The 22,447-nt window shown below is 24.6% G+C and overlaps 2 protein-coding genes across 2 annotated transcripts in view; one reads left to right on the forward strand and one right to left on the reverse strand.

Annotated features, from left to right (window-relative positions):
- Nucleotides 1-19,527, reverse strand: part of LOC134834868 (metabotropic glutamate receptor 8-like) — a 90,639-nt gene extending 71,112 nt beyond the window's left edge. Inside the window, exon 1 of the mRNA XM_063849666.1 lies at nucleotides 19,090-19,527. Within this exon, the coding sequence (XP_063705736.1) occupies nucleotides 19,090-19,524 (435 nt within the window). The 5' untranslated portion in view covers nucleotides 19,525-19,527. The remainder of the gene's footprint in view (nucleotides 1-19,089) is intronic.
- Nucleotides 1-22,447, forward strand: part of LOC134833130 (prolyl 3-hydroxylase 1-like) — a 145,453-nt gene that overhangs the window by 92,410 nt on the left and 30,596 nt on the right. The gene's annotated exons all lie outside the window — the stretch shown is intronic.

The following is a 22,447-nucleotide window of genomic DNA, read 5'->3' on the forward strand; positions in this document are numbered from 1 at the left end:
GTATTTTATGAGCATTCGGGAGAAAAATCATCTTCTTCGCATCATCGTCTTCTTCTGCATCATCATTGTGCTAAATTTCGTTTTAATGAATAGAGAAGAGGAAAAGTTTTTCCATCTTCTTCCTCGTTTTTCTTTATTACACAACAACGACTGAATTTTTCATTACATTTACTTTACTTAAGAAGAAAAAAAAATCTGTTAAAAACCCGTAAACAGATTATAAAATATTTTGCATTCGGGGATCTGGAGAACATGCCTATGAATATCTTAAATTTATTGGATTGGGAAAAAACAGAAAAATCAATCAAGTGTGAATCACACAAAACTCGAGAGAAGAATGCTGTGACGATGAATTTATGATGGGTACCGGAAATGTGTAGTAAAAAAGGATCGTTATCGGGAAAAAGTGAATGTCGATACATTATTAAGTTTTATCAGAGGATGGAGAACAATAAAAGTATCAAAAGATAAGGGAAAATTCGTTACAGACACATATGAAGAAGTTGAGGAAATCCGAGTTGAATGAGAAACTAAAAACAATCACAGAAGAGATTATATTAATTATGAAAAACTTTGCCATTTTCTGCTAAAGTTTGATGCTTGAGGAAGAAAATTGCTACGGTAAGAAGAAAATTGGGCTCAAATATTTATTTGGTACTTTAAATTTTATTATTCAGCTGTTTTTGAAATTTGCTGAATATATTAAAATGTCTTTTGGAGTTTGCTGAATATCTTTTGACGTCTATCGATTGTTGCTGAATAATTTCAGAGGTCTCTGAAAAGCTGCTGAATAATTTCAGTGGTATCTGAAAAGCTGCTGAATAACTTCAGCGGTCTCTGAAAAGCTGCTGAATAACTTCAGCGGTCTCTAAAAAGCTGCTGAATAACTTCAGTGGTATCTGAAAAGCTGCTGAATAACTTCAGTGGTATCTGAAAAGCTGCTGAATAATTTCAGGGGTATCTGAAAAGCTGCTGAATAACTTCAGAAGTCAATGAAGAATTGCTGAATAATTTCAGTGGTCTCTGAGAAGCTGTTTAATAGCTTTAAGCATATTTGAGAATAGTAGAGAAGAGTTCTCTGGAAAAGTGCTAAAAACTTTGCTGAATTTGTCACAGATCTCATTCTAAAAACACTGGATATATTTGAATGAAACTAATTTGAACTTCAATTGTACCTTAGAGTTTGCTGAATATCTTCAACTGTCTCTAAAAAGTCCCTAAAAGTCTGCTGAATATTTTCAGAATATTCTCTGAAAAGCTTTAAAAATTTGCTGAATATCTTTCAGTTTTTTTAAGTTAAAAGATTCAGCAAGTCTTTGGAGAAGCTGAAAGACATTCAGCAAATTTCTAAAGCGTTCAAATATATTCAAAAGCTTTTCAGAGAATATTCTGAAGATATTCAGCAACTTTCCAGATGTGAAATAGAGTATTCAGCACTTTTTGAACAACAATTAGACCTATAAGAACATTTTCAACAAGATATATTGATATTCAGCAAATTCAGCAGATATTTTAAAAGTTTTAATAAATATGCCGAATATCAATATATCTTGTTCAAAATGTTTTTATAGGTCTAAATGTTGTCCAAAAAGTGCTGAATACTCTCTTTCACATCTGAAAAGTTGCTGAATATCTCTCATTTTGTCTAACGACACTTCCTGTTTCTTTCTTCTCATCACAAAACGTTTTGAACATTGCATCTCTGAACGAAAACTAAGTTTTACTGAGCTCGTTCAGAAATTCCTTTATCCTCTATAAGTCTTCATATTACACTTTTACAATCTCCTTTCACAAACATTCATGAACAATCCAAACTCAAGTTTGTAATATACTTCCCCGTTGTTCCAATATCATCGGAAGACATAAAATTTTTGCCAAACTAAAAACTACTGTGTATTTTATATTCCGCCCGCATCGATTTCACACATAATACATTTTTCGGTTCCACTTACCTCGTCAAATAGTTCATAAACTATTCAACATGCTACGACGAATTCCGTTGTACGTGGGAAAGCGAATGTAAAACTTAATAAATAAATTTAAATTGAAAGGGAATTAAAGTGCCAACCTGCCTCCTTTGCTATGCGAATCTCATCCAATCAATTCAATTACGGGCATTAATGAAACATCATCGGCAGCATATCGCTCGAGTGGATGTACGGAAAAAGGATCAAACAACTTTCTTATTACCATAATAAATGAACAGTGGGTGCGAGTGACTGACAGGCATTTCATGTTATTTCAAACTCTGTGTGGCTGTGTTATCGAACAAATATCGAAAGTTAGCCAGAAAAAGGTCAGGCACATAAATTTTGTATCGATAGATGGACCGATCAAAAGAGGCTTTGTACGAAACTAATTGACTTTACAATTTTTGCTTCAATGGTTGGACATGGGAATGTGACGATTGACTGACTTGTCACTTTGGTCCAATTAAAAAAGAGAAAAAAAAATGTTCAGTCAACAAAAATAAATAAAAGAAAATTTTTCCTCGTGAAAAATAAGGACAAGGAAGAAAGATAAAACAATCTCGTCGACGTCAAATTTCAACGTAAAATATTTGTTTCACCAACCATAACTGCCTTTTAATGTTAAAAGTTGTCTCTTTTTTCTTTTTTTTTTTTTTTTTGGCAAAACATTTTTGGTAAAAGATTGACAATTTTCTAGACAAATTTGTACAAAAATACGCTCATGTAGCATTTGGAAGGGTGAATCAAAAGACACAAGAGAATTTTGTTAACCACACTTGACAACTGAAACATCTACTTACGCTACATCATAATTGCTAGAACAACTATTCGGAGCATAACGATGCATTTATATCATTTAGTGTAACATGAGATTTTGTGTCAACAGTGACTAAACAGTGTCGTATTTTTAAATTTTGTTAAAAGCTCCTTAATTTTTTTATTTATTTTTTTTTTTAAATAAAGTTTTTGAAATTAAAAAAAAATAAATAAATTAAAAATAAAAAAAATTAAAAAAAAAATTATGGAAAATCCGGAAAATTCATGGAAATCAATGGAAAATTTGTAAATTCCTGAAATCTTTGAAATTTCGGATTTCGGAAAACTTTTAATATTTAAAAAAAAATCGAAAAAGTCATCAAATATCGGAAAATGGAAAATATTTATTGAATTTTAAATATTTTCTTTCATTAATTTTTTAAAATTTTTTATTTTTAATTTAAAAGCTGGAAAAACTCGGAAAACTCAAAAAAAATTGAAAATAATGAAATTTATAAAATATTTAAAGCTAAAAAACAAAATATTAAAAAAAAATATTGGAAATTTGGGAAAACTCATGAAAAATTCTAAGAGAATTTTCCGACAGTTTCCCGATTTTTTTTTATTTTTTTTCTCATAATTGTTCGTCTCATGGCATCAAAAAAGCCACCACTGACAACCCACAGCACAAAGTACATAATAGAGAATATGTTAACTTTGTACCCGAATCATTAAAGTACTACAGCAGTGTTATATAACCACAAGTCTATTATTAAACAGACTTTTATTTTTCTCTTCTTTCATTCTTTACCCACATTTTCCCTTTGCACATGTGTTAGGTGTTTCTTCAAAGTAGTGACATTTTGATGATTACAGGATGTGGTTTTCTTGTTTTTCATTTTTTTCTTCTTCTTTAAAAGGAAAAATGGTCATTGTTGTAGTTCCTGTCTAAAAAAAAATGTTAAAAGATGAAAAATAGAACTTGACAAATGTTTAATGTATCTTCATTGACATTCTCATATGAGACGAACTATTTACTCACAAAAATAAATGAAAAACATGGGAAAACTCAAAGTCAGCCACAATAATGGAATTTTTTTCTAGCCGGATAATATTTCAAGAGAGTTTACAACAAAATTGTGCCATAATAAGAGTACGAAAGAGAAAATTGACGAAAGAAGGAAATGCTTTTTTTAGACTTTTTTTTGTTGCTATTTTAATTGTGAATTGACCTGGAAAATGAGAATTTGCGAAGTAAAAAAAAAAGAACACATTCGATGTAAAGTTTTCTCTGCTTCTAGCGAAATAGATACAATACTCTATGGAAGTTTTGTGAATATTGCAATTTTTTTCAAAGTTTTTTAGGTTAGTCAGTTCTTGATTTTCTGTTCAGTCAGTTTAGTTTTTTAAATTTCTTTTTGAATTTAGAATTAGAAAGTTAGAATTTTGATCAGTTTTTCAATTTCAGTTTTTTGAGGTTAGAATTTTGATCAGTTTTTCAATTTCAGCTTTTTGAGGTTAGAATTTTTGTCAGTTTTTCATTTTCAGCTTTTTGAGGTTAGAATTCTGATCCGTTTTTCAATTTCAGTTTTTTGAGGTTAGAATTTTGATTAGTTTTTCATTTTCAGCTTTTTGAGGTTAGAATTCTGATCAGTTTTTCAATTTCAGCTTTTCAAGGTTCGAATTTTGATCAGTTTTTCAATTTCAGCTTTTTGAGGTTAGAATTTTGATCAGTTTTTCAATTTCAGCTTTTTGAGGTTAGAATTTTGATCAGTTTTTCAATTTCAGCTTTTTGAGGTTAGAATTTTGGTCAGTTTTTCAACTGCAGCTTTTTGAGGTTAGAATTTTGATCAGGTTTACATCTACAGCTGTTTGAGGTTAGAATTTTGATCAGTTTTCCCATTTTTAACTTTTTGAGGTTAGAATTTTGATCAGTTTTTCAACTTCAGCTTTTTGAAGTTAGAATTTTGATCAGGTTTACATCTACAGCTGTTTGAGTTAGAATTTTGATCAGTTTTCCCATTTTCAGCTCCTTGATATTAGATTTTGAATCAACAAAACTGGTAATAAAAACCTTTTTTTTTAAATAGAAAGCATTGAAGTATATCGAAAGTTTTTCAAGAAGATTTTCCAACACTCAAAGCAAAAACAAGGAAAACATCTGGATAGTTGTTGTCGCATCGTCATCATTCAGCAGATTAACACCGTACTGGCTGACTAGCTCTCTCCGTTACTCGTCACGGTGTCAATTAAGCGGATTAAATTTATTTGTCTTGTTATTTTGCGCTGTCATGCCACGACAATGGACGTTGGTTGGAACTCCAATAAAACGAAAATAACACTTCAATTGAACAATGCCATCAATTTTATTGCTTCACCAATGACGCAAAATTTATGGAAAGAGAGAGCAACGAGGTACAACAGGTGTTTAATAATGTATGAGAGCAACCGTATTTCATGTTGTCATGACAAGCGCAACACCACCCGATAAGGCAATAAGTACACAATTGTCGTCGTCTTACGGAACAAAACCGAAACTCGGACCGAAATTAAAAGGGACAACGACGTGTCATCATACTAACTACACAAATTATCACTCATCCCATTTTGAGTTCGGTGAATAAAATATTAAAAATCCTTGTGTAAAGAAACCTTTTTTTTACACACAGTGACGAGTTTTGTTTATGAATCTGCGGAAAATGATGAAATTTATAATTTAATTTTATGCCTGTAGGGCTCCCTGCCATCAATGGACCATTTTTAGCATGAAATTGTCATATTTTGATGAACAGAGAAAAAAAAAGGTAATTTAATGGACAATGTATCGTCATGTGATGTAAGTATATCATTCCAATCCCCATTACATGAAAAACCGAGAGCGTGGGAGAGAAAAAAGGGTCGTTGCCTGAATAATAAAGTAAAATAACTTTTGGAACAACAACAACAACAAAAAATGTGTATGCGAAAAAAATTTATATTTTTTTATGATTGCAGTGCGAATTAATCATTTTTTATGTCTGTATGTTTTGTGAAAATCTGTTGACAGGTTTTTATGTCAATGGATGATTTATTTTAACTGATGAAGCGATTTTTTGTTACAAAAAAAAATACAATTTTATTTGCATGAATTAAAACAATTGTATCGAAAAATGAGTCAAATTGGATATCAAAATTTTACATAACTTTTTTTTGTTTTTTTTTTAATTTTTATTTAATTTATTTAATTTTTTTTATAATTTTATTTAATTTAATTTAAAATTAATTTTATTTTATTATTTTAATAAATAATTTTTTTTTTTAAAAAAAAATTTAATTAATTTAAAATTTTAATTTAATTTTAAATTTAATTAATTTAATTTGATAAAAAATATTTTTTGGAAAATTATTTTAATTATTTTAATAGATAATAATTAATTAATTAATTATTTTTTTATAAAAAAAAAATATATTATAACTCGCATTAGTAATTTTTAATATATTTTTTTGTTCTCTACAATATTTTTTTTTTTTTATTAATTAAAATATAAAGTTTCAAATTTTAAAAATTTCTATTCAAATAAATTAATAATAATTTAAAACTTAATAATTCAAAATTGGAAATAAATGTTTTTTTTCAATTTTAATTAATTTTCAAAAATTTATTTAGAATTATTATCAGAGAGAATTTTATATATATTTTTTGTGTTTTCTTTAAAAATGTTTTTCATGTTTATTCAATAGTTTTAATTTAAAATACATAATATTTTAACAAAATTAAATTTAAAATTTTCAAAAACCATTTAATTCTTACTAAAATTATAAACAAGATTTTTCTTTGATTTTTTGTGGCGCCATAGCGTTTGTGGCGTTAGCTCATGACCACCAACATTTTAATTGAAATCTGAGTAAATAAAGTAAATTCATAGAAATTATTCATTACATTTCAAAGAAAATCATTCATTTAAATTTAATAATATTTTTCCTTTATGAATTTTCAATAAAAAATAAAAATATTGAACAAAATTTAATATATTTTTTTCCAAGTATCGTTAGTAATTTTATACCAACGCACAAATAAAAATTTATTTATTATTTTCCTAAAACAAACATTTAAAAATAGAACTCACAGAATCAATACAAAATTTATTGATTAAAAAATTCTCAATCATGAAATCATCATGAAAAAATTAAATTTTTTTAAATTTATGAAGGGGATTTTCTTACAAAATGAATCATTTGCCGTTATGCGTAAGCAAACTTTGTTGCCTTTTCTTGACTTCTCATCATTTTCTACTTCATACTTTTTTTCTTGCGTAATTTATCTCCGGAGAACTATTTCTCTCTTTACGCGTTAAAAACTTGTTTGAGGAACAAAATCGTATCACAACTATAAACGCATCAACATTCTCTCGTTGATTGTCGAGCAACGAACAACAAGCCGGAGTTATAAAATACGCGGATTCGCGATATTTGTTGTCTGAAACAATAAAATAATAAAAAAGTTTAAAAAATTGATAAATAAATAAAAATTTATGTGCAAAAAAACACAAAAATGCAGTTAAAAATTATTGTTATTATTTTTAAAATTGTGTTATTCCTCTTTTCGGTCACCATTGACTTTTCAAGGTTGGATTTACATTTTATTTGCGATCAATTGTTTTTATATTATTTAATAAATATAAATAATACAAAATTACGAAGATGACCTTCTAATAATTAAGTGATTTTTTTTTAATATTTTTTTAGTGCTGCAATAATTCATACGATACCAAATTGTCAGCCAAATCAAGTGCCTCATATAGGAAAATGCTTAAAATTACATCGAAGGAGTGGATAACTAATTAATGGATTAAATTATAAGCAGCTTTGTACAAAGAATGTGTCTAGTCAACTTATTGATAAAGTGTTAAAAATTAATATGTAATATAAAAAAATAATAAAATTTAAAAAAAATAATTTAAAATAAAAAAAATTAATTGAAATGAGTAAAGTAAAATTTTATTTAAAAAATCAATTTTTAAAGTAAAAAAATAAATTTTAAAAAAAATTATTATTGTTGGAAAAATTTAAAATTCAGTAGAAAAAATAATTTTGACTTACTAATAATTATTTAAAAATAAAAAATATTTTTTTCAATATTAATTTCGATTATAAATAATAAATAAATATTTATTTTATAAATTATTTAAAAAAAAACTAAAATAATAAAAAAAAATATTTATTTTTATAAGTGATGTGATGTAAAATAAATACGTAAAAAATAAATCTAATATTTTAAAAATATTTTTTTTAAAAATATATTTCCTTTATCATTATTTTTTATTATAATTCATTATTATTTATTAACGAAAAATTGTAATTTATAAATAAATGTTTCAATTAAAAAAAAATATTCAATTAAAAAAATTATAATTTTTAAATAAATAATAATTTTTTTTTTAATAAAAAATCACTTCTCGTGCGATATAAAAATGTAAATTAAAATGCATTTTTACACCAAAAATTAATAATTTTTCGTAACAACTACAATAATTGTCTAAGTACACGGCATGTCATAAACTACTGAATAATTCATTTATTTATTGCTGTAAATCAGTCATTTGAACTACCTCAACGAGTCAATTAGTTGATTCTATCATAAATGGAGTTCCTTATGAATTTTTAATTGATCAAAAATGCAACAGGACGTAAAAGAGAAGTAAAAGTGTCATTTTCTATTAATTAATCCAATTGTCAGCATCGAGTTAACCAATGGAGACAACAATAACAACAACATCGAAGGGCATTACTATGCCAATTAAGTTTAAATATGAGCACGATAAATTGTTTTCGTTTATCATTAAAATTTATTACATTTTTCTGTCTCACACGTGATGAGATGCTTGAGATAAAATAGACGGATAAAATATTAAAACAAAAGTTTTACCACTAAATTTGCATGAACGTTAATTAAAATGTAACAATAATAAAAAATTATATCAAACTAATTAAAAAAATTAAAATCGCATGTGGAAGAACTTTTTGATGAGTTACAGGATTTTCCCTCGTACATTTGCATGTCAGTATTTAATATTTTTTAAAATAGATTTTTTTTAATTACAGCGAAAAAAATAAAACCAACTATGGGCGCCATGGTAGTTAATTTAATCCAAACATGTAAATATGATAATTTAATTTTGCATCCATGCAAATTACTCATCAATTGTATTAAATTTCAAAAAAAAAATGGTTGCGGGATGGGTGCCATGTTATATAATATTTTTTTCCCTTTTATTAAATGAACCAGGATCGATCTTTCACCTATAGGATGTTAGGTCTAGTGACCAAATGAGGACTAATTAAATTAAATTATTATAATTTTATGAATTTACAGTAAATTATCTCTGTTGGGCAAAATGTGAATTTTTTTTATTTTATTTATTGACACAATGGTTGAATAATTAGTTCATATTAAAAAAAAGATGAAAAATGTAAATTATTTTTCATGTGAATTTTTTTTTTTACTTTTTATCTGAAGCTATTGAAATAATTACGATAAGTATATGTTTTTCTAAAAATTCAATGAAAAATTAGAAAAAATTGACTTTTTGTCTTCTTTTATTGATAAAATCTAAAAATCTTAATAAGAATTTTTTCTACCATGTTTTTTATTATTATTTGAATAATTTTTGATACTTTTGGAAAAATATTCACTGAAATCAAAAAAGAAAAAATTAAATAATAAAACTATATTTTAAAAAATAGAACTAGGATATTTTTTACAAAAATGATAAAATTGACTCAAGTAATTATTAAAATTTTATTTAAATTAATTTTAAAATAATTGATAAAATTGAGATTGAAATTTTTATAAATTTTTATTTTATTTTATTTAAATTTATTAGGTATTTATTTTAATTATTTTTTTAAAATAATTTTTTAATTATTTTTTAATAATTTAATTTTTCAAAATTTTATATAAAATGAAAATTTTGGTAAAAAAAATTATTGCATAATTTTTTTGTCAAATAATAATCCCATATTCTTTCAGAATTTAAAAAAAATCTACAATATTTTACAATTCTTATTTTTATAATTTAAGATTCGTTATTAGATTTTAATTAATTAAATAGATAAATTTTATTTTATTTAATAAATAAATAAAAGTTAATTGTAACCCTCGTTTTATATTTCAATAAACTATCAAAAAATTCATTAAAAAGTTGCCTTAAGATCCTTAACTAAAACGTAAATTTTATAAAAATTTTCCATTAAAACATTAAAATCAATTGAAATAATCAATTTAGGTACATATAGATAAATTATATCAATAAAAATAATAAATTTCATTGTGATGTTCATCATAAAATAAAATAATCGACTAAATAGCCTACTGCAACGCCAGGGAAGAGGTTATTAACAAAATAATTTATTTTACAATTTTGTCAGGGCAAGATTTAATTTTAAACTGTTTTAATTAATGAGAGAAACATCTCTATAAAACCCTCTATTGAACCGTAAATAATTATTTTTATTACTATAATATGACAATAAAATCAATAATGATTAAAAACAAATAAAAAGTGACCTATTTTAATTAAATTATAAACTTACAACCAAAGCACATGATTTTTCTGTACAAATTGATTAAAATAATTTGTTCATAGAGAGGTCAAAAAATTTAAATAAACTTTTTGAACTCGTTGAATTTGTAATAAAAACCACTTTTGGTGATTTTTCTTCGGTTCATGGTACTTTACAAATCTAAGAAAGATCTTTAAAGAGAAAAAAAAATTACAAAAGCTTCGATAAACAAACACAAAGAATGTCAAACGTTGGGAATCCCCTCGTCAACATCACGTTTCATTTTTTTTTTGCTTCGTTCAAACAAGAAACAGCATTCTTTGAGAGACGCCAACACATTCATTGTGCGTTGGAATATTAATGAAGTGCAAAAGCCGGTGTACGTCTGTCGATGGTCGCCGTTCAAAAATTTATCGCGTGTAATTGTCGCAAAACGAGAGAACACTGAGATAATTGTATAAATTGATCGAAACGTTTAATGAACGCAACGCAGAGGAACCAGTTTTGTTGATTGCAGGGATTTGTTGCTATTTAAAGTGTGGTCGTCGTGCAACAGCATAAATTTAGCTAAGTGCTCAATGGTTTGTCATGTTTAATTTGCGTTTTCAATAAAATTATATTTGGACATAATTCCACAAAATTCAAAGTGAATTATTAGAAGATTTCTTATTAAAATGAGTGTTTATCAAATATTTTATTTTGTCAATAAAGTATTTCAACTTATTAGAGAAATTGATGCGAAATCTTCCATTAGATCACTAGCAGGAAGTAAGATAACAAATATTGAAGACGTAATAACTTAATGTTCAATTAGTTAAGCTTCTAGTTCTGGAAAATATTTTTTTCTAGAAATTAAATTTTTTAAAGGGTTTTAAAGATTTTCTTATTAAATTTAAAAAAATCAGAAAAAAAAATTTTTTTTTTCATTTTTTTTTTTCCTATGAGGGTTTAAAAAAATCTAATGTTTTGTCAACATGTTTATATATATAAATTAATATATTAATTATTAGGAAAATGTATATAAAAAATGCAAAAAATTAATGTTTTAATTAAAAAAATTTTTTAAGAAGATTCAAAAATAAAAAAAATATTTAATTTTAATATTAACTTTTATTATAAGGTAAATATTTTTTATATTAATTTTAAATTTATTCAGATTTAAAAATAAACTTTTTTAACAACTAAATATGTAAATAAAAAAATTAAAAATAAAATAATTCATTTTAAAGGAGCTGTTTGTGGGATTAAAAAATATTTATTTAAATAAATTCTTTTTTTAACTTTTGAAATTAAAAAAAATTCTAAAAATATTTTAATTTTGTTAAATTTTTTTTAAATCTGTTCATAAAATTTTTTTTATTCATTTAAATCTTTTAAATTTTCTTTTAAATCACATCTCAACTTTTTCTTGTGTTTTTATTTATTTATATTTGTTTATTAATATAATTTTATTTTTATTTTATAATAAAATTGAAAAAATATTTAATTAGAAGAAAATAAGAAAAACGTTATGAAAATATTTTTTTTATTTTATTTTATTTTTTTTTTGTTTTTGATGAACAGTGAAAATTAAAATGTAAAATGAATCTTATTCCATGCTATCTTGAATATTTTACTTTCAAATCTTCCAAAATCTAATTTTCACACATAACCATTGTTCACATGATAAGCTTTTATATTGCCAAATCTATTAATTTTCTTCTAGGTGTCCAATTTACTAAATTTAAATTTCAAAAGAATTATATCAGAATGCAATTTAACACTTTCCTGAACGAATTTCTTTGAAGCCAACACCACAATTAAGGCTTTCAAAAGATTTAATTCTATTTTAATTGGACTTGTAATAACCAAAAGACTTGTTAAAGGAAGGAATATCAAGTTATTTGATACCTTTAGTTTTAATAGAAATGTTACCTCTTCGATATCTACAAGATTTTTTTTATTAGTTTCAAGCTAATAAAAAAAATATTTCAAGTTTTGCATTCTGTTATGTGAGACGAAATAAAATTGTTGTCTGGTCTCGGTCATTGATACAAACGATAATGAGTAATAATAAAATAAAATAAATAAACAAAGTCTAAAAATATCTTTCAATAAAATACATTTTTTCAATGATTCAATGAAAATATTCTCTTTGATAAGTGGTCAGAGTAATTTGTAATTTATTATAAATCGATTAGAAAGTAAAATTAATTCTAAGAATTAGAAACGGAAACTTACAACATTCATCATGAGACTCTTAGGTCATGGAAATTTCCATATTAATATTTAAAACTTCCGATTTTAAATTATTTCATGTTGGAAAAAATTGAACTTTGTAACGCAATAACTCGAGTTCTGTTTTAAAATTTTCTTCAGGGAGTTTCCAAATTATTTAGAATTTGATAGAAGAAGGTTTTGAAATAGAAAAATTAAAAAAAAATAAGGAAGAATTTTTAAGCTTATGACGGATAGAACGAAGTTCACGGGTTCGCTGGTTTTAATATATCACTCTCATTTTTTCTCTCATTTTCTATTTTTCTAAGTTCACGAGAGAGAAGGAAAGAGAGAGAGAGAGAGAAATTCTATTTTTTAAGTAAACTTTCATCGTAATCATCTCACTGATGTCACAAATTGTGGCTACCGGGAATCATTTTGCTTATTTTTACAGTTTAAATTAAATTCAAGTTATTCTCGCCGGTTATTTTTCTTGTCTAAGAATATATTTTCTTATCCTCCAACAACAGAAAAAAAACTGTTCATAGGATGACCGACAACTTTCTCAATAGCTATAACTAAAACAACTTGAATCACCTTCGTGTGGTAGGAAGAAGGGCTCATATGTCTTCGTCGTCGGTGTGTATCTTTGAACGTTATTTATTCACCTGAGGCTGTAACATGAGTCAGTATGTACTTATGTAATTCGTCGTGTTGAAATGAGGAGAAATTTTCATGAAAAATATTATTAAAGTAGGCAAGGAAATGCTCTATATCAACATCCCATGTTGTTTTTTCAATGCATGAAAGTCAAGATAAAACTCGAATAAACAATAACAACGAGTGTTATTTTTTAAAGCTTTTAGAAAAATAAATTTAAAGGTAGTCTAGACATGAAATATGAGGAAAAACTTCAAATTTTAACTTTTTTTCCCGAGTAAAATGTTGTTTTTAACGACACCTTGTCTCGGGTATAAAATTGAACTCAAAAGCGGAAAATTGGTAAAAAAAAATTTTCAAGAAATATCAAATCCAACTCGAAAAATATTCCATGAGGTAAGCTAACGATAAAATGAACAATTTCTCAAATGAAATTCAAAGAATGTTTGTTAATAATTTTGTCTTATACGAAACGTATTTTTGGCATCCCCTTTTCCGTTGTGACGATGATAAAGTAAAATCTCGTCTCAACTCAAAAGAAAATGTAAATTTCACATTTTTAGTTCATTTTGATGTAAAAACATTGGTTTTAACAAATTAGTGTCTGTCCGTTAAAAGTTTAAATGTACACTGGGCTAAAAAATTTAAATTTTCATTGGGTTACATTTTAAATGTTTACTGGGTTCATAAAATTTTTTAAAGGTATTATTTTATTTTTTTAAAGGTTTTTATTTATTTTTTTAAAGATTTTTAATTTTTTTTAAGGTTTAGTTTAGTACAATTGAATGAATTGAAAACTAAAAATGTACACTGGGCTAAAAATTTAAAATTTTTATTGTGTTAAATTTTAAATGTTTACTGGGTTCATAAAATTCAAGGTTTTAAATTTTTCAGTTGTCAAAGTTTGACTCAAAGTTTAGTACAATTGTTCATTTGATGGAAAACTCAAAATGTACACTGGGCTGAAAGAATAAAAATTTCATTAGGTTGAACTTAAAAAGCTCACTGGGGTCATTGGTTTTCAAGGTTTGATTCGAAATTTATTACAATTAAAAAATACAAAAAAAAAACAAAATGTACATTGGGCTAAAAATTTAAAATGTTCATTGGGTTACACTAAAAATATTTACTGGGAGCGAAAATTTTAATGTAAGAATAATATAATTTTTATTTGGTTGAATCCTATACGAGTAAAGTTCTTTTATTTTATAAAATTTAAATTAAAATTAAGAAATTTTTCTCTGAAATCTCAAATTGCACACTGGGTTCAAAAAAAAAATAAAATTTGTAAAAGGATTGAGATTTGAAATGCAAACTGGGATAACATTAAAAATGTTCATTTGGGAAAAAACTCAAAAATATTTCAATGCCTTTAAGGATTAGATTGAAATTTTAAAATTTGCACTGGGCCACTGTTTTAAAATGTAAATGCGATCACGTTCCTTATCCTTCAGACGAAAACTTCAAATTTTGTTTTTACATATTTCAGTATTCAGTATCAAAGTCATTGGAGTGGGAGAACTTCGCACATTTTTCATTTGCATGTCATTACGACAAATTTGCTTTAATTTTGCTTCCGTTTCAACCAAATAAAGAGCATCTCATTTCAAAAGCCTTAAAATAGACAAATAGACAAACGAAAATGAGAAAAAAATGGACATACTTGAAAATAAAATTTACATGTCGGTCTCTCTCCTCACTGGCAATATCGATTTAGAGACTTACAGAAAAAGGAAGCACATTTTCCGCCCATATTTCGTTGGCTGCTGCCTCGTATGTGAAACGACGATGGAAAAAATGTATGAATATGTAAAATTTTCTAATGGTTTTGATTTATGTAAATCTGTCTAAATTATTTTCTAACACGTTTCGTTCCATTCCATCTTCTTCCTTTTTTTTTTGGTGAAGTGTGTTTTTGTTTTTTTTTTCGCACGTAAAATAAAATAAACACACACAGACACACAAATGAAATCGATAAATTGATTCAAGTGGGAAATTTTTTGAATAAAATATGGAATTTATTATGCAATTTCGGATCGAATGGGATCCAAATGAAACCCCGAGTAAAACCGTAAAATAAACTAAAATGGGAAATTTATTTTTTTTCTCTTCTTTGAAAGAAATAACAAATGGAAAAGTTATTATTATTTAATCGGATTTACAGGAATATGTTTGTTTGTTAATGCAATGCTTTTAAGAGGTCTTTTGGCTTTGAGCAGAGATAATGAGTAACTGAATTATGGTATTAAATGTGAAAATTAATGTAGATGTAACAACATGTTACATTTTTTTTAAATTTTTAATTATAAAAAATATAACGGGAAAGCAGCTTAAAATTGATCAGGTAAATAATTAAAATAAATTTTAAAACAGAAAAACAAACTTTATAATGGTACTGTAAATTCTTTAAAAATAAATTAAATAAAGAAAAATAGTAAATAAATAATTAAATAAATTAATTAAAAAATTTTTATAAAAAAAATTAAAAATAATATAAACCACGTGACTTTTATCTCTATGCTAATTTTTATTAATAATTTATTTTGTTTAAAAAAATTAATTATATTTTAAAAAAAACTAGTGTCAAACGTGTACTTTATTTCACCCGTATTTTTTTAAGAAACAAAAATTTTCTCCTAAAATTATGCAATCAACGCAATTTTAGATTTTTTTTTTAAATTATCTTAAATATTTTTTAAAAAACTTTTTTTTAGCCAAATCTGAAACACTACAAAAAATTTTTTTTTTTTTAAAACAAGTTTTGAATTTTAAAAAAAAATATAAAATTAATTAAATAATTTAAAAAAAAATAAATTATATTAATATTTAATTTAAATTTAAATAAAATAAATAATTTAAATTAAAATAAATTAAATTAAAAAATTAAATAATAAAAAATAATAATAAATTAATTAATTAATAAAAATAAAAAAAATTATTAGAAAGCACGCGACCTCTAAGCTGATTTGATTATTCTATTTTAAAATAATAAAAATTTATTTATATTTTAAAAGAAACTAGTGTCACCCATGTACTTCGTTTCACCCGTATTTTTTTTAAGAAACTCCTAAAATTATGCAATCAATGCAATTTTCAAAAATTATTTTTTAACATAGCTTATTTGGATTTTTTCAAAATTTTTTTCTAACCGAATCTGACACACTACAAAAAATTGAAAAAAAATCGTGAATAAAAAAAATAATTAAAAAATGAAATAAATTAAAATTTTTTCAAAATAAATAATTAAAATTAATCAAATTAAAAATTAATTGAATTTACTAAAAAATTAAATAAAATTTAATTAAAAAATGAAATAAATTAATATTAATTTAATTTTAAAAAAATGACTAAAATTAAATCAAATTTAAAATTTAAATAAAATAAATTTTTAAATATTATAATTTATATTTTAAATAAATAAAATAAAATTTAATTGTATTAAAAAAGTTTAAACATTTTTTTAAATAATTTTTTTTATCAGAAAATTTTCAAAAAAATTAAACTCTAATTTATGTAAAAATTTAAAATCTTAACCTCTAAAAAATTTTCATGAATTTAAATTTAAAGAAAAATTGATAACATAAAATTTTCCACATCATCCAGAGACAGAAAAAATCATAAAATTCGTAATTTATTTTTTGCATTCACATAACATTTTTCTGCTACGAAAAAAAGCAAGAAAAATATAAAACGAAATTGCTTCTGCAGCAAATATCCGCTTCAATTGAGAACAAGGACGTTCCTCCAATTTCATATATATATATTTTAGTATATTATCATAATTATGATGTTTACTTTCGCTCTGTATGAACGAGTGTGTTCTGCTGTCTTATCTGGCGCTTCGCTCTGAAACAATCGTCGATACGACCGTAAAAATAATGTTACGATAAAACAAATGTATACATTGCATATATTTCGCTCTTATGTGTCGCGTTAGATGCTGGCTCAGTAATTCAATTTTCGCTGTGTATGCGACGACGCGACGATTTTCAGAACATGTATCTGTTTAGTTTAGGGAAATAATGAAAAATAATATTCTGCAATCAGCTTCTGTTTCGTTGTAGCTGCTGTTTGCGTATAAATTAAATTATTTTCTTTGGAACGGATCACAGTTTGCAGAGCGAAAAATAGTTGATAAAAATCTTGCTTTGCCGCAGAAATTAGAGATATTTTTTTTACTGCGAAAAAAAAATTCTCAATAAATAAAAATGAAATAACCAGAAATAAAATCAATTAAATCTTCTTTTATGTCGCCACTGAAGCCGCATGGTGTGGGTGTGAAAAGGATACGAAAGACCAATAGCATGAATTTATTTAAAGGAATTATTCTTTGTGAATACACTTGACCTTAATTGAATTACTTTATAATTGAATTTTCTTTTCACTCATTTTGTGCCTGTTATAATACATTAAACACTCATCTTACACAGGATGCCATGGATGGATTGCCATTTATTGTTGCTTTGTTATCAATTTTATCGTAATGAAGGAAGTAAAGAATTAAAATGTTGAAAAACTTTTCTTCGTAAAATTGTGATAAATTGGACATTAAAGGAATGTATGCAAAAAGTTGAAAATTGCATCTCATGTTATTTGTTAAATTCGAAATAACAGTTTTAATTAATTGAAAACTTTTAATTTAGACAAAAATATTTTTTGATACAACAAAAAATGTGCATTGGGTATACAGATTCAAAATGTTAATTGGGACGAAATAAATTTTGAGTTTAGGAATAACTCATTAAACCATTTTAAAGCTGTAATTTAAAAAAAAATCTAAGAAGAAAATCTTAAATTTGGCTCAATATTTGTGCATTGGGCAAAAAAATAAAAAAATAAATTTACTTTTCTCATTTTGGGAAAAAAGGCCCTTGTTTTAATTTAAAAAAATTTTTTTGCTTCTGTTTGAATTTATAGCAAAAAAATTTAATATGTGCATTGGGTCGAAAATAAATTTAATAAAAATTTTTTCATTTTAATATAAAATTGTGCCTTTTAAAATATATCTGTGTATTGGGTAGAAACAATTTTTTAAAAGACGAAATCTCAAATCATTTCTTCTTTCAAATTCTAAAAATGTGCATTGGGTCGAAATTTAATAAAAGAAATTTGGCTCATAATATAATTTTATAGCTTTTAAAATACTTTCTTTTCTTTGCTTAATATATGTGCATTGGGTCCAAATAATTTATTAAATTTGAAATTTGTTTTCGAAAAAATTAGATGAACTGGAAAAAAATTGTTTTTGCTTAAAATATGTGCATTGGGGGAAAAATAAAAATTTGCATTGGGTTAAAATAATTTTTAAAATAGAAAACTTTGTACAAAAATATAATTTGAGAATCGTATCAAAAATTTAAAAAAATTAAATTTGGCTCAATATTTGTGCATTGGGAAAAAAAATAAAAATGTTTACTGGGTCGAAATAATTTTTTAAATAAAAATTGTGCTTAAAAAACAATTCAAGATTTGTTCAAAAAAAAAACATTTGAAAAAAAATAAATTTTTGCTTAACGGTTGAATATTATGCAAAAAAAAACTTTAATTGTGCATTGGGCCGAAAATTTATATTTAATAAAAATTTTTCTCAAAAATTAATTTTACAGTCAAAAATTTAATAAATATCTAATTTTTGATTAATATATGTGCATTGGGTTAAACATTTTTTTTAAAGGACGAAATCTCAAATTTTGATTCTAAAAAATTGTGCATTGGGCCTTTTAATTAATTTTAATTCGAATTTTGATATGAAAATGTGTCTCGAAAAAAAAATCATTTAAAGGCAAAATTTCAGAAAACTCTTTAATAATTGTCACGTGTCATGATTTTCTCTTCCGAAAATTCTGTTCATTATTTTTCGCTTACATTATGAATAACAATTTCCATGAAAAATTAATTATATTAATTACAGATGATGTTCTGATATCTGCCTCAGCAAAAAGAAAAAAATCACAAAAAAACTCACCTGGTTCATGTAATACCGCACAAACTCCATCGATTGCTCCAACGCGTATGTGTCGCTGCTGCACGAGTCGATAATGAGGGCACCTAACGTTACATTCGGCAACAAGGTATCATCATTGTTGATGGAATCAATGGCAAACAACATCGCCTCTAGACGTTGAATGCCCTTTTCCTCCTTGACTTTGCCGCACGGATAATCGGGATTATCGGGATTGTGTTCGTGCATCGGGAAAATTCCGCCCAAAATTATGTCGCCACGTGTTCGCATGAGACGCGCATCTTTTTCCACAAAAACCGCCGAGCATGGCGACAAAATTTGAAGCAGCAGCAGCAATGGGAGGAAAATTGTCCCCGGAGGACGACGCTTGAAAATTCGCTTCTCTGACGGAAGCAAATTTAACATTCGAATGATGTTATTACCAATTAAAAGTGACATTTTTTTTTTGAAATTATTATTTTATTTTTTTATGTCTTGTTTTGTTATTGTTCGTTAACGTCAATAACGTTCACTTTGATATTTTTTCCATTTAATTATTTTTTCTAAAAATTTTTCACATTTTTTTTTTTCTATTTTGTTCGACAATTATTATCTCACAATATTTTTTTTTATTTTTTTTTCTTTTCACGACAAATGACACAATTTTTTATTTATTATTTTTTTCTGTCGAATCCTTTCATTCATATTATTTTTTATTATTTTATATGAAAGTCACAATAATTTCACATTTTCTTATTTTTTCTGCAAAATAAAAAATATTTATTTTTTTAAAACAACTCCGAGAAGAGAAAAAAAATTAATTATAAATAAACAGAAAAATAATACAACAAAAATAAACGAAAAAGGAATAAAATAATATTTTCTTTGTGTTCATCATGAGTCCATATTCGGCCCAAGCGATAATTTTGCATTGATTGTACGTTCACAAAAGGAAAAACTTTTCTTTTGAGTAATTATTATTTTTTCTTGTGTTTGGTCGTTCTTGATTGAGTTTAAAATTGGAATAAAGGAAGTAGCCTAAAAATAAAATTTATACAGATAAATTCGTGGAATTTTAAAGTACACCAAAAAATTTATAAGAGATTTAAGGAAAGTTTGAGTCAATTGAAAAGTTTTCTGTTATTGGGTGAAAAGAGTTAAAAAAATTTAAAAAATTATGAAGAAAAGGCGAAATTGATTGGAAATTTTTGTATCAATTTAAACTTTGACTGCAAATGGAAATGCACTCAAGAAAAATTTAATTTAAGTACTTTAATCAAACTTTAATTTTGAAAAGAATTCAGAGAATTTTGTAATATTAAAAATTGTTGCAATTCTGTTGATAAAAAATTTTTTTTTTATTATTTTATTTTTTTTTTAAATTTGATTTTTTTTCTGTAGTGTTTTAAAGAAATTTTTATTTTTTTTTTTTACTTTTTTTTTAAAAATAAACATTATTTTTTTATTTTTAAGTAAAAAAAAAAGTATTTAATTTTTTTCTATTCTATTCTATTTTTTTCTATTTTTTTAATTTTAATTTTTTTAAATTTAAAATTAACTATAAAATTTTAATATTTTATTTTTTACTTAGAATTAATTTTTATTTATTTTTTTTTTTAATTTTTTAAAATTTTTCAAAATAAATTAATTATTCTTAATGTTAAAATTTTTTTTATTTTAATTTATTTTTTTTTTAATTTTTTTTTTTTAAAATTAACTATAAAATTTTAATATTTTATTTTTTACTTTTCAATTTTTTATTTATTTTTTCAAATTTAATTAAAATTTATTTTTTTTAATTCTTTAAATTCCCGAATAAAATATTAATTTCCAAAATAAATATTCATAATTTCCTTATTTTTAAAATTATTTTTTTATTTTTTTTTTTCAAAACAGTTTAAAAAAATAATAAAAAAAAAATAATATTCTCATTCAAAGAAATTGCACGTCAAATCCCAATCAATCTGCGATAAATTAATAAATTTTCCTCAATTGATTAATTTAAAATAATTTAATTTTCTCTTGTAGGCCAATCACGTTTTCACCAAGTTTCTCATTGTTCCTTCTTCTTCATTGTTTTTTCGCTACAAGATGTAACAAGTCTTCAAATTAATCGTTTTCGTTCGCAGCAAAATTATTAATAATAAAATTAAATAATTTTGAAGGAATTCGGAACACAAAAACTAATTACTTGTAATCACTTTTCGTACCCTTTTTTCGTCCGAATTAATTTTAAAATAATAAAAGGAGATTTTTCACTTTAATTTTCGGTTTTTGTGTTTATTCACAAAGAAAGGTGATGAAAAAACACTTGAAAAAAAGTAATAAAATTTCAATTATATTTTTTTTACTTTTTCCTCAATTTTTTTTTTAAATTGAAAATTTTTATCTTTAACACCTACTTGAATTTTTTTATGATTTTTTTTTTAACTCAAGCACTTCACTTCATCATATTGCACTAAATTGATAGTGAGATTTTGCTCAGACTGAGAAAAAAATTATCCGCACGCTTTTTTTCATGTTACAATTTTAACCGATGATCGTCAACGACTGAGTTATTAGGAGCATTTTCACATCCTTTTATACCAAATTCCGAAATTTTTCCCACAGAACGTTTGGCGGCTACGAGGAGATTTTCCTCTCAATCTAGTACACTAAGATGCTGGGCACGCGAGATAACAGTTTTAATGCTCAGCAACGTTACTGGTTACTGATAACACACAACAAAGGACGAGAATTGGCGGAGAGTGATGCGGTAGTAGATGGCACCGGGATGTAAATAGAACACGTGAGTTTTGTTGTTTTTTTTGTTATTAATTTTTTTTCTTTAAAATTAAAAAAAAAATAAACAAAAAAAATTTATTAAAAAAAAATATTTTTTTAATTTTTTTTTACTGATTCTGAGCTGAAAATTGTAGAAAAATAATTTTATTTAAAAAAATTTATAAAAAATATTTTTTTTTTAAATTCTTATCATGAGATGCGCACGCAATAGAAGAGATGCTGGATATACGGAACACATCAAGAGAGTTGAGGTAATAGATTTTTCGCGGAGTTACAAATAATAGGAAAACATTTTTCTAGGTAATCTATTGTCCGTTACTTGTAAGAAGATATTAACTGAGCACATTGAATGGACTTTTCTCGAAACTTTTCGATTGTAAGTTTTTTTCTGTCTAGACTCGAAATCTAGAGAATTTATGGTTCACTTCAAAAACTCTATAGAATATTTTTTTAAATAAAATTTAAATAGGATGAAAAATTATTTAAATATTAAATTCTTGAAAGAAAAAATATGAATATTATTCAAAGCTTTTTGTTGGAGATTTTTTTTATAGAAAAAAATTAAATTTAATTTATTTGTTGTTCATTGATGTAATTT

This window comes from Culicoides brevitarsis, chromosome 3 (assembly GCF_036172545.1).
Source record: "Culicoides brevitarsis isolate CSIRO-B50_1 chromosome 3, AGI_CSIRO_Cbre_v1, whole genome shotgun sequence".
Classification (NCBI taxonomy): domain Eukaryota; kingdom Metazoa; phylum Arthropoda; class Insecta; order Diptera; family Ceratopogonidae; genus Culicoides; species Culicoides brevitarsis.